The sequence below is a fragment of the Mandrillus leucophaeus genome, unplaced genomic scaffold, assembly GCF_000951045.1.
Source record: "Mandrillus leucophaeus isolate KB7577 unplaced genomic scaffold, Mleu.le_1.0 Scaffold566, whole genome shotgun sequence".
Classification (NCBI taxonomy): Eukaryota; Metazoa; Chordata; class Mammalia; order Primates; family Cercopithecidae; genus Mandrillus; species Mandrillus leucophaeus.
The window spans coordinates 843,472-857,131 of record NW_012106097.1 but is presented as its reverse complement, the minus strand read 5'-3'; the positions used below and the strand labels follow the sequence as shown (position 1 = coordinate 857,131).

Genomic DNA, 13,660 nt, shown 5'->3' with positions numbered 1-13,660 from the left:
TAAGTTTCTGAATGCTCCTTTTGGAATATGCTTGTACAACAAGAATTTTCTTTACTTGTTTGAGAGAAGTTACTGTGAAGGTTTTATTTCTAATGATGTGTTGTAATAAAATGGTATCCTAGTGCAGTCATGAAAAAATAAATAACCTCCCAATTCATTCTCTTGCTGAAAGTAGAGAGGACAACATTCAGGGTTCCATCTCTGTATACAATGTTTAATTGAATCAACCTAAATGACCATCAATGGTAGACTAGATAAAGAAAATGTGGCACATATACACCACAGAATACAATGCAGCCATGAAAAAGAATGAGATCATGTCCTTTGCAGCAACATGGATGGAGCTGAAGGCCATTATCCTTAGCAAACTAACACAGGAACAGAAAACCAAATACAACATGTTCTCACTTATAAGTGGAAGCTAAATGATGAGAACACATGGACACGTACAAGGGAACAGCACACACTAGGGCCTTTCAAGGGTAGAGGGAGAGGATCAGGAAAAATAACTAGTGGGTACTAGACTTAACACCTGGGTGATAAAATAATCCATACAACAAATTCCCATGCTACAAGTTTACCTATTTAACAAACCTGTAATTGTACCCCTGAATTTAAAAGTTAAAAAAATTTTGGTGTTCAGATACAAAGCACGAAAATCTAGACTCAATGGAAAAATTATTTTTAGTCTCTCACATCTTCACGAAACTTTCAGAAATATTTTTTTAAAGAATATAGTACTCACTGGCACAAATTTATTATCACAAGTGTTTATAAACTATTCAACCAAATAAATAGCTCCTAAGTATGAAACATTTTTTCTTCCTGGTAACTGACTGAAAAGAGAAAATTTGGCAAGAATAGAAAGACCAGAATTAAGCTCCTCCACAAGCATGAGCGTGCTGGCCACCACATACCCCGTCTATCCCCTCTAGATCAGTGATTCCCAGCCGACAGGGATCTTGCATCCTCTCCCAACCCCAACCAGGGAACATCTAGCAATGGATGAAGATATTTTGGTGGTCACAACTGGGAACTTACTACTGGTAGCTAGTGGATGTCACTAAACATCCTACGATGCATAGGAGAGCCCCCTGCAACAAAGAATTATCTGGCCCCAAATGTCAACAGGGCCAAGGTTAAGAAAGCATGCCTTAGCATTATAGATTTCCAGACAACTGAAGCAAAAGATGTGTTCCCATTCTTGAATTAGATATTGATATTGCCCACAAAACCTAGAATTAGAAGGGAATAAATTATGATGATATATTAACAGTTCATGTAAGGTACCTTTTGGAAGAAAACTGGATAAGGGGCAATTCAGGCAACTACTAATAAGTTCCTAGAAGGAAAACACATTTTAGACATTTTCATTTCCATCATAGCCAGTGTTAGCATGTGTAACGGGTTTTAGCTTTCCAGGCAGATAAATGATTGGAACTGAAGTCAGACTAGAATGCCTACACCAACTACAGGAGTAAATTTCCCAAGAGCTAAATGAGTTTCAGATATGAGGCTTCTGGTGACTTTAATAAGCATAGCAACTCTTATGGACACTTTTTTAAGGTGGTCACAAAGTTGAAACCGGATGTATCTCTAGAACAGCTGACGAGGCCTAGTCATTACAGAGGATATTTTTACAGTAACAGGCAAGTGGAACTATTTCAACATCAAAGTGACAATTTAGAAGAAGTATACTCACTGGCCCTCATGACAGACATACCAAAATTAGAAAAAGACACCCAAAGACACCATTACCTCTGTAAGTGGACTTGCATTACAGCATAATCTTTACTGACATGAACACATGGAAGTCTGCTTCCAAATGCAAATATAAAACCTAATTGTTCAAACTAAGTATTTTATGAGTATTGTTGAGGCCAAGGTTTTTGAAAAGGCCTTTCACTGAAGGCTTAGTCAATTGGTTGAGACTCTGGCCAAACCATCCATAGATACTGCTGATTTTCATATGTGTAATTCTTGAACAGCACTATACCACTGTACATTTCTAAACATAGAAACTTCCAGAAAAAATTCCCAGGGACAAATACTAACCACCAATCTGTGATAAAAATCTCTTCATTTGCCTCTTCCATTGCATTTGCCACATCTTCAAAATATCCTTTGGCATTAACATACCTGAAAGACAAGTTTATTGTTCTTTTTTGTTATTAAAAAAGAAAAGAAAAGAAACTTATTTTATGGTAAAGCAAAACATGGAAGCCACTGCCTAGAGTCTCCACATAACACACAATCATCATTGACTTTGTGTACCTGCAAAACAAGGATTGAAAATACCAAGTTTCCTCTGCTGCCTAGGAAGGGCAGTGAGTGGTAAGCAGCCTGATTTTTCTCTGCTTAGAGAACAACAAATTTATTGAGCCTCATCATCATAAGGAGCCAGATGAATTCTCCTATCCTGTTGAACTTACATACAGTTTTTCTTCTGACACTGAAAACAAATTAGCTTCCAATCCACAGGGAGAAAAACATGCTAAGCATGACTTTATTTAAAAGAAATATCTAGCAAGTAAATGCTTTTTCCTAAATTAGGGCTAATGACTTAAATAAACCTTCTTTTGCATCATTAAAGAAATGTATGAAATTAGCTTTAAAATTCAAACTTCAAACTCTAAAGCTAGCTAAGTTCACCATGAAAAATCTTAAAAGCAACAATTGAAAAACTAATATATAATCAGGTAGTCCCATAATTATCACAAAAAGAGAAGCCTTGTTAAGTATAATGCATAATCTTTCACAGTTTTGAAAATTGATTCCAGGTGAATTTAGGACAGTGTAATATTAGATGCTAGGACTGCCTTGGCAGGCTTAGAGCAGTAATAACTAACTTACCATTTAGCTAAAGCATTCTCTTGGATAGCAGCATATGACCCAAATCGATGATCTTTGAGAAAGTTGGTGCCATGTTTCTGGATGAATTCTTCTATAGCCCCTCCCCACCAGCGAGCATGTCTATAGCTGTTGCATTTTAAAATAAGTGTCCTTTAAAGAGAAAGCAGAAAGTTGAAAAGAGTAGTCACTCTGTTCTATCTCATGCTCTTTTTTATTTGGTAGTATACCAAACATAAACTGAAAATTTTAGACAAAGAACATGAAGAAAGCAGGCATTTAACATTTTTTGGTAGTATTTCTAGAAATATATTCAATATAAAAAAAATAAATGTTCAGGTTACTTATTCATTAACTCATGCAAACATGCATAAAGATACTTACCATAGACCTAGAGCTGCGTGCTAGGCCATGAGGAGGATAAAGAAAGAGGGGTAAGGTGAGGATCTACTTTTAAGTGTTAGAGAGCTGTTGGCTCCTGTAGAGCAGTGGTCCCCAACTTTTTTTGGCACTGGGGACAGGCTTGTGGAAGGCAATTTTTCCACAGATGATGGGGGGTAGTTTCGAGATGAAACTGTTCCACCTCAGGTCATCACGAGGTGACATGATTCTCATGAGGAGCGTGCAGCCCAGATCCCGCGCCACGTGCAATCCACAATAGGGTTCAGGCTCCTGTGAGAATCTGATGCTGTGGCTGATCTGACAGGAGACTGCAACTCAGGTGGTAATGCTCCCTTGCCCACTGCTCACCTCCTGCTGTGCGGCCCACTTCTGAATAGGCCATGGACTGGCACCCCGAGGGGGTTGGGGATCTCTGCTCTAGAGGACACTTCCCTTTGTGCCCTCTAGTATCCATTCCCTCAGCTTCTGGAAATATCATCCCAATTGTGCTTCATGACAGCCATCCCTTCTCTTCAACAAAGCTAAGCAAAATGGCATATTCCATCTTCCTGGTCCCAGAAGGTGGTTCTGGCATGAATATGTTGTGCGTTATCTGTTTCATTAATCGTCGGAAAACTGTTCTTTTTTGTTTGTGTGTTTGTTTTGTTTTTTGAGATGGAGTTTTGCTCTTGTTGCCCAGGCTGGAGTGCAATGGCATGATCTCAGCTCACTGCAACCTCCACCTCCCGGATTCAAGTGATTCTCCTGTCTCAGCCTCCCAAGTAGCTGGGATTACAGGCATGCACCTCCACGCCCAGCTAATTTTGTATTTTTAGTAGAGACGGGTTTCTCCATGTTGGTCAGGCTGGTCTTGAACTCCCAAACCTCAGGTGATCTGCCTGCCTCGGCCTCCCAAAGTGCTGGGATTACAGACATGAGTCACCGTGCTGGCTTTTTTTTTTTTTTGAGATGGAGTCTTGTTCGTCACCAGGCTGGAGTGCAGTGGTGCAATCTCAGCTCACTGCAACCTGTGCCTCCTGGATTCAAGCAGTTCTCCTGCCTCAGCCTCGCAAGTAGCTCGGACTACAGGCAAGCACCACCATGCCCGGCTAATTTTTGTATTTTTAGTAGCGATAGGGTTTCACCACATTGGCAAGGTTGTCTCAAACTCCTGACCTTGTGATCCGCCCACCTTGGCCTCCCAAAGTGCTGGGATTACAGGCGTGAGCTACCGCACCTGGCCAGGAAAACTGTTCTTTTGCAATAATAATCAATTAAACATATTGATATCAGGAAAAAAAGGATACTCATGTCCATTTGTTCATCCATTCCTATAACCTCCTTTCAGCCATTTCTGAGCAAATGTGAGGACTTGCTCAGGAATGCCAGGAGGGACTCTCTTGCTTCCACAGAATTTGGTGTGAGTGTGGGAGGTGGCCATCTTGCTACCACAAGGGAATCAGTCACGCTCAACATGGCTGATAAGTTCTCTTTGGTATAAGCCAGTTTGCTTTAGATTTTTCTGTCACTCATAACTAAACGATCCTAAACTCTTACAGAGTTATAAATGCTAAAAAAAAAAAAAAAAAAAAATTCAGAAAGGATTCCAGAAAGTTTTTTCTTAATGCCAAGTGTCAGAATTCTGCCTACTACTAAGAGGGAAAAATAAGTTATCCAAATTTGAAGTTTGAAGGAAAACAGAGTGTTGGAGCCAGCTGTATCCCTGCCATGTAGGCAGAAATCTACCACCATCCCAGTGTAAGAAGACTATGGGTGAGGAGGGAGGTTGCTTTTTTGAGGAAATGCAATGATCCTGATGAGAAGCAGGGAAGGGGGCTGTGTTCACAGATTCTAAAAGAATTATTTATAAACCATGTCCAAACTGCTTTCCTCAATATGTCAGAGGTAGATGCTGGCTTTTGTCTGAAAGTCATGAAGCCAGGGAGAGGCTGCTGCTGCTGGGCTGTGGAGACAGGGGAGGAGAGACATGGTGGAGCTGAGAGGAGTGAAGTATCCCCATCGCGTGTGGTAAAGGAGGCACGGGTTTCTAGGGATGGAGACGAGAGGGCACAGGAGGTGCCTGGGCTTGACCCATCCTGCAAGCACTACTCCAATTGACCTAAAAAGCCTCTGAAAAACAGTTACGAGATGACTTTACAGAAGAGACGAGTAACAAGATAAGACATTATTACACGATGTGAGTCAGAATCAAGGGGGAAAAAAAGAACTATTCCAACCATGGACATAAGAAAAGCAAAGGGAAAGAGGCAAGAAAAAAATGCTGCCTCCATAGAACCTGCAAGGCACATTAGGGAGGAATTTCAAATAAACCAAGGAAAATAAATGCCCTTCAAAAGTAAGTGGGGAAATTTGGCCTTATTTGATAAAATCATGGGGGGATCTTACACCAGGAAGGAAGGTAATGAAACCTGGATGTGAATGGCCTCATTTGGCATTGACATACGAATAAGCGAGGGTGGGAAATGCAGATGAAGTGGCCAATAAAGTAAGGGACCAATGAGAACTGTGGCCAGACTTCTGTGGCTCACTGTAAAACAGGAATGCAGGAGGAAGGTGTAATGGCAGCACCATTATATTTCCAGTCACAATCTTAAATGTTCCATTCTCATAGAATATCATCAGGAAGTTCAGCATCTTTTTATACACACACACATACACACACACACACACACAAATATGTAAATTAGTAAGGGAATATGAAGCTATGTTGTGTATGTGTACAGGGAGAAATGCATATATAGTCATATACATGATGGTGAATGAACTATATAGAGACAAATGGATATATACGTATAAAGACACACATACATGATATAACTACAATCTTCCAGAAAGATCACATACACATGTATTCACTAATAAAATCTATAATAAATAAATGTACATGAGTGTCCTTTCAAGATATCTTTCTTGGCCAGGTGGGATGGCTCAGGCCTGTTATCCCAGCACTTTGGAAGGCCGAGGAGGGCAGATCACTTGAGGTCAGGAGTTCGAGACCAGCCTGGCAAACATGGTGAAACTCCGTCTCTACCAAAAAATACAAAATTTAGTCAGGTGTGGCAGCGGGCGCCTGTAGTCCCAGCTGCTTGGTAGGCTGAAGTGGGAGAATTGCTTGAACCTGAAAGATGGAGGTTGCAGTGAGTGAAGGTTGCAGTAAGCAGAGATTGCGCCACTGCACTTCAGCCTGGGTGACAGAGTGAGACCCTGTCTCAGAGAAAAAGAAGGTATCTTTCTTAAAATATGTGTGTAACAATTTTTATAAATCAAATCACTCTTTTGGTGTTTTGTTAATTAAAGAATATTGATTTACAAAGTAAAGGTTTCATTTATTTTAAAAATGTGAACTATAGCTCTAATCTATCTGTTTAGTAAACTGGCAAATTGAGTAGTAATTTCTGTTAACATAGGCAAACATCTACATATGCGATTGTTTATTCTGACTCTGTTACACACAGGATACTCTTTAAAATATATACAAGGAAAAAAGTGGTTTCATTACATTGATTGAGGATGAGCTCTAAATTACAATTTTCTAACCCTTTTTAAACTCCTTTTTTACTTAAGGTTAAGGAAAAAATTGTTTTTAAGATATTTTTGTAGAAATCTTTTTTAAATATTTGAAACTTGTACCTTGAAAGATTATCAATTCGGATTCCATATTTCGTTTCTGTCTCCTTCTTCCCCACCTTAATTTTGAATTCTTTGTCTACCAGCAGGACGAAGGCAATGGCACCGCTGTCTGGTTTCATATACAGTAAAAAGGAATCTTTCACTATTAACCATCTGTAAGAAGGTAGTAAGTATTTTAAAAGTTGTATTGAGTAAATAAAATGAGAAGAACTAATTATTATGACAAATCTTAAGTAATCACTCTGGCAGACTGTAGACATAATTACATTTTCTACATAGGAGATTTATTTATTTTTAATCGCTATGAAACAAACAAAAAACAACAACAAAACCTTTCTATTATGTTTTTCTAAGAAACAGTGTAACAAGTAATTCACAGTAATTCATTAGCTCTTTAAACACTAATGGCAAAACTGGAGGAATGTCCCTAATATTGGCAGGTAGCACTCACAGGATGCATGATAGGAAGGGTGTTGCGGGAAGTCAGGAACCTCGAATGGAGGGACCGGCTGAAGCCATGACAGAAGAACACAAATTGTGAAGGTTTCATGGACATTTATTAGTTCCCCAAATTAATACTTTTATAATTTCTTACACCTGTCTTTACTGCAATCTCTGAACATAAACTGTGAAAATTTCATGGACATTTGTCACTTCCCCAGTCAATACTCTTGTGATTTCCTATGCCTGTCTTTACTTCAAATCTTAATCCTGTCATCTTTGTAAGCTGAGGATGTATGTTGCCTCAGGACCCTGTGATGATTGCATTAACTGCACAAATTGTTTAAACAATATAAAATCTGGGCACTTTGAAAAAAGAACAGGATAACAGCGATGTTCAGGGAACAAGGGAGATAACCATTAGGTCTGGCTGCCTGAGAGCTGGGCAAAACAGAGCCATATTTCTCTTCTTTCAAAAGCAAATAGGAGAAATATCACTGAATTCTTTTTCTCAGCAAGGAACAGCCCTGAAAAAGAGAATGCATTGCCAGGGGTAGGTCTCTAAAATGGCTGCTCTGGGAATGTCTGTCTTTTATGGTTGCAGATAAGGGATGAAATAATCCCCGGTCTCCCGTAGCGCTCCCAGGCCTATTAGGACAAGGAAATTCCCACCTAAGTAAATTTTAGTCAGACCAGTTGTCTGCTCTCAAACCCTGTCTCCTGATACGATGTTATCAATGACAATGTGTGCCTGAAACTTCATTAGCAATTTTAATTTTGCCTCAGTCCTGTGATCGTGCCCTGCCTCCATTTGTCTTGTAATATTTTATTACCTTGTGAAGCATGTGGTCTCTGTGACCCACACCCTATTCATACACTCCCTCTCCTTTGAAAATCACTAATAAAAACTTGCTGGTTTTGCAGCTTAGGGGGCATCACTGAACCTGCTGACATGTGATGTCTCCCCCAGATACCCGGCTTTAAAATTTCTCTCTTTTGTACTCTTTCCCTTTATTTCTCAGACCGGCCAACACTTAGGGAAATAGAAAAGAACCTATGTGAAATAATGTTGAATTATCGGGGGTGGGTTCCCCCAATAGAAGGGCAAGACCAAGGAGATGGAATCCATTTACAGTGAATGCAAATGGTAACTTCATAAGGCTGCATATAGCAACATGTATTCCTATTTGCCTGCAATTATAGAGTGATTGACTGAATTATTTGAAAACTGAAGTAACAAAATGGGCATAATAGCGCATATCAAAGTAAAGCACTCTAGGTACTTCCACATTATGGAATAGTAAGGTTGGAACATCTGAATATAAAATAAGAATACTGTAAATATAGCATGGGAACTCAGTATTTAAAATATATCTATAATAAATCTCTACTGAAACTGGGAATTGCATTATGTTTTAATGGCTTTGTAACTTGGAATTTAATGTAGACAAACCTACATTGATTTCCACATAGTTTCATTTCATTAATTTGTTTTTTAATACATAAGCTATCTCCTTTCTAATAAAAGGGCATAGAATGGATTTAGGATAACTTACAGCAAAGAACATATGTGGTATAGCTCAAAAAAGGAAAAATGTCAAGGTCACAGAAAGTAAATACCTAAAATACCTAACCACAAAGGTAAATATAATTACAGAGATGACACACTCATGTGGGTATAAGCTTCCTGGTTTTTCTTGTCAAATGAATAAATTAAAGAAATAAGTGGATTTCCTCCAAAACTAAATTCCAAACAAAGTTTCTCATTTGGGACCTAACATAAGACAACTGAACAACATAATGAATAATATTCCCGATAACAATTTTCAAAGCAAATACAGAAATTATACATTTTATAAGAGTTCTTATAACGCTCCTCAAGACAAATACCAAGGCTATGATATCAAAGGGTAACCCAGTTTTCCCAGCACTGTTTACTGAAGAGTGTGCACTTTCCCCACAGAATGTTTTTGATGCCTTTGGAAAAATCAGTAGGCTATAGATACATGGATTAATTTCTGAGTTCTCTATTCTGTCCTACTAGTCGTGTGTCTGTTTTATACCAGTATCATACTGTTTTGGTTACTATAGCTTTGTAATATGTTTTGAAGCCAGGTAGTGTGATGCCTCTAGCTTTGGTTTGTTTTTTTGTTGTTGTTTTGCTCAGGATTGCTTTGACTGCTCAGGGTCTTTTGTGGTTTTATATGAGTTTTAGGATTGTTTTTTCTATTTCTGTGAAAATGTCATTAGTATTTTGATCGGGTTGCACTTAATCTGTAGATTGCTTTGGATGGTATGGTCATTTTAACAGTATTAATTCTTCTGATCCTCTTCAATTTTTTTTCATTGGTGTCTTGTAGTTGTTCTTTTTACCAGTCATTAGATATTAGGGTAATTTGATGCTTGGCTTTTATTGAAAGCTCTTCTTAATTATGCCATTCATAAAAACTCCTCTGATTTCTTCCCTTTTTCTTTTTTGTCAATAGATACATTTTTTTCTTTTAACTTTTACTTTAGACTCAGAGGTACACTTACAGGTTTGTTAAATAGGTAAATTTGTGTCACAGGGGTTTAGTGTACAGATTGCTTCGTCACCCAGGTACTAAGCATAGTATTTGACAGGCATTTCTTTTTCTGATTCTTTCCCTCCTCCCACCCGCCACCCTCAAGTAGGCCCTAGTATCTGTTGTTGCCCTCTTTGTGTCCATGAGTTCTCGTTATTTAGCTCCCAGTTATAAGTGAGAACATGTGGTATTGGGTTTCCTGTTCCTGTGTTAGTTTGCTAAGGACAATGGCCTCCAGCTCCATCCACATTGCTGCAAAGTACATGATTTCATATGCTGTGTTGTAGATGTACTATATTTTCTTTATCCAGTCTACCATGGATGGGCATTTAGGTTGATTCCATGTCTTTGCTATTGTAAATTGTGCTGCAGTGAAAATACACGTGCATGTGTCTTTACGGTAGAATGATTTATAATCCTCTGGGTATATACCCAATAATGGAACTGCTGGGTCGAATGGTAATACTATTTTTAGTTCTTTGGGGAATCATCACACTGTTTTCCACAATGGCTGAACTAATTTACGCTCCAACCAGCAGCATATAAGCATTTCCTTTTTTCTGCAACCTCGTCAGCATCTGTTTTTTTGTTTGTTTTTTGATAGCCATTCTGACTGGTGTGAGATGATATTTCATTGTGGTTTTGATTTGCATTTCTCTAATGATCAGTGATGTTAAGTATTTTTTCAAATGTTTCTTGGCCACATGTATGTCTTCTTTTGAAAAGTGTTTGTTCATGTCCATTGCCCACTTTTTAATGGAACTGTTTGGTTTTGCTTGTAAATTTGTTTAAATTCCTTATAGATACTGGCTATTAGATCTTTGTCAGAAGCACAGTTTGCAAATATTTTCTTGCATTCTGTAGGTTGTCTGTCTACTCTGTTGATAAATTCTTTTGCTGTGCAGAAGTTCTTTAGTTTAATTAGATCCTATTTGTCAATTTTTGATTTTGTTGCAATTACTTTTGGTGTCTTCATCATGAAATCTTTGCCAGTTCCTATGTCCAGAATGGTTTTTCCTAGGTTGTCTTCCAGGGTTTTTACAGTTTTAGGTTTTACGTTTAAGTTTCTAGTCTAACTTGCATTGCATTTTGTATATGGCCTAAGGAAGGGGTCCAGTTTCAATCTTCTGCATATGGCTAGCCAGTTACCCCAGCATCATTTATTAAGGATGAAGTCCTTTTCCCATTGCTTGTTTTTGTCAGCTTTGTTGAAGATCAGATGGTTGTAGGTGTGCAGTATTATTTCTGGGCTCTCTAATTCTGTTCCATTGGTCTATATGTCTGTTTTCATACCAGTACTGTACTGTATTGGTTACTGTTGCCCTGTAGTGTAGTTTGGAGTCACATAACATCATGTCTCCAGCTTTGTTCTTTTTGCTTGGCATTGCCTTGGCTATTCAGGCTTTTTGTTGGTTCCATTTGAATTTTAAAATAGTTTTTTCTAGTTTTGTGAAGAATGTTATAGGTAGTTTGATAGGAATAGCATTGAATCTGTAGATTGCTTTGGGCAGTATGGTCATTTTAATGATATTGTTTCTTCCTATCCATAAACATGGAATATTTTTCTATTTGTTTGTGTCACCTCTGATTTCTTTGAGCAGTATTTTGTAATTCTCATTGTAGAGATCTTTCACCTCCCTAGTTAGCTGTATTCCTAGGTATTTTATTCTTTTTGTGGCAATTGTGAATGGGATTGCCTTCCTGATTTGATTGGAAAGCAATCCCATTCACAATTGGCTTGATTGTTGTTGGTGTATAGGAATGCTAGTGATTTTTCTACATTGATTTTGTATCCTGAAACATTGCTGAAGATGTTTATCAGCTCAAGGAGCTTTTGGGAAAAGACTATGGAGTTTTCTAGATACAGAATCATGTCATCTACAAACGAGAATAGTTTCTCTTCCTCTTTTCCTATTTGGATGCCTTTTATTTCTTTCTCTTGCCTCATTGCTCTGGCCAGGACTTCCAATACTATGTTGAATAGGAATGGTGACACAGGGCATCCTTGTCTTGGGCCAATTTTCAAGAGGAATGCTTCCAGCTCGTCCAGTCAGTATGATGTTGACGGTGGGTTTGTCATATATGGCTCTTATTATTTTTGAAGTATGTTCCTTCAATGCATAGTTTATTGAGGGTTGTTAAAATGAAGGGATGTTGAATTTTATCAAAAGCCTTTCCTGCATCTATTGAGATAATAATGTATTTTTTACCTTTTGTTCTGTTTATGTGATGAATCAAATTTATCAATTTGCATATGTTGAACCAACTTTGTAACCTGAGGATAAAGTCTACTTGATCATGGTAGATTAGCTTTTTGATGTGCTGTTGGATTGTGGTTTGAAGGAGACTGAGACATAAAAAACCATATAAAAGATGAACAAATCTAGGAGTTGGTTCTTTCAAAAAATTACTAAGACAAATCAAAACCAGACTGATAAAGAAGAAAAGAGAGAAGATCCAAATAAACACTATTAGAAATGACAAAGAGGACATTGCCATTGATCCCACAGAAATACAAATAACTGTCAGAGACTACTATGAACAACTCCATGCACAAAAACTAGAAAACCTACAAGAAACAGATAAATTCCTGCACACATACATCCCCCTCAAGACTGAACCAGGAAGAAACTGAATCCTTGAGTGGACCAATAATCAGCTCTGAATTAGAATCAGTAACAAATAGGCTACCAACCAAAATACAAAAACAAAAAGCCCAGGATCAGGCGATTCACAGCCAAATTCTACAAGATGTACAAAGAAGAGCTAGTACCATTCCTACTGAAACTATTCCAAACAATTGAGGAGGAAGAACTCCTACCCAACTCATTCTATGAGGCCAGCAGCATCCTAACACCAAAACATGACAGAGACACAACACAAAAGAGAAGACTTCAGGCCAATATCTTTTATGAACATAGATGCAAAACACCTCAACAAGATTTTTTTTTTCTTTCTCAAGAATATATATATATCAAGAAATACATCTATCAACCAGCCTTCTAGGAGTTAGCACCATCTGCACAGGAATCAAGTGCCTGCCCTGAAGTCAGTCAGCCTCCCTGGGCTCCAATTCTATCTGCCACTCACTGCTTGTGCGAACTTCAGTGATTGAGCATGATGTCGAAATCTGTAACATGAGGACAACATAAGACCTATAACATGAGGACCTAACAGTAACATCAAGTTCATAAGCATTCATGAAGGATTAACTGAGATAACTCACGTATTCATGAAGGATTAACTGAGATAACTCATGCACATACTTAGCACAGTGCCTGGCCCCAATACATGCGAACTATTATAACTAACCTTGTTCTAAACCATGTGAGATTATGGTCTGTTTTAAAAAGATACTTTCTGCCTGTGTTACTACTTGTCATGGCATTAAAATGCAGATAAGCCCACTTGAGCCAGCCCTCCCCTTCTCAGCCTCATCTCCTACTGTTGTCTCCCACAATGTTGGTCAATGTTGGGTCTTCTTTAGACTTGCCAGGTTTCTTCTTTGGGCTCTGTTGTTGCTGTTCCTCTGTCTAAAAACTTCCTTCTAGACAATTCCATGGACAGTCTCTTGTCAATCAAACTTCTCCTTAAAAATCCTTCTACAGGCAGTCTACTGGATCCAAAAAAAGCTATTCTCCATCATCCCTGCCTCATCACCCCAACTCTACTCCATCATGTCCTGCTTTAGCTTCTTTGTTGCACATCTGGAAGTATTTGTCTTCTTGTTTATTGTCTGTCTCCTACAGTACAGCGTAAGATCCCTGGGAACA

The 13,660-nt window shown here is 38.4% G+C and overlaps 1 protein-coding gene across 1 annotated transcript in view; it reads right to left on the bottom strand.

Moving 5' to 3' along the window:
- The window catches only part of PLD1 (phospholipase D1, phosphatidylcholine-specific), a 175,302-nt gene that overhangs the window by 103,140 nt on the left and 58,502 nt on the right, over nucleotides 1-13,660 (bottom strand). The window contains exons 9-11 of the mRNA XM_011998296.1: nucleotides 6,883-7,035; nucleotides 2,854-3,003; nucleotides 2,056-2,139 (exon numbers count right to left, since the gene is read on the bottom strand). Coding sequence (XP_011853686.1) covers nucleotides 2,056-2,139; nucleotides 2,854-3,003; nucleotides 6,883-7,035 — 387 coding nt within the window. The remainder of the gene's footprint in view (nucleotides 1-2,055; nucleotides 2,140-2,853; nucleotides 3,004-6,882; nucleotides 7,036-13,660) is intronic.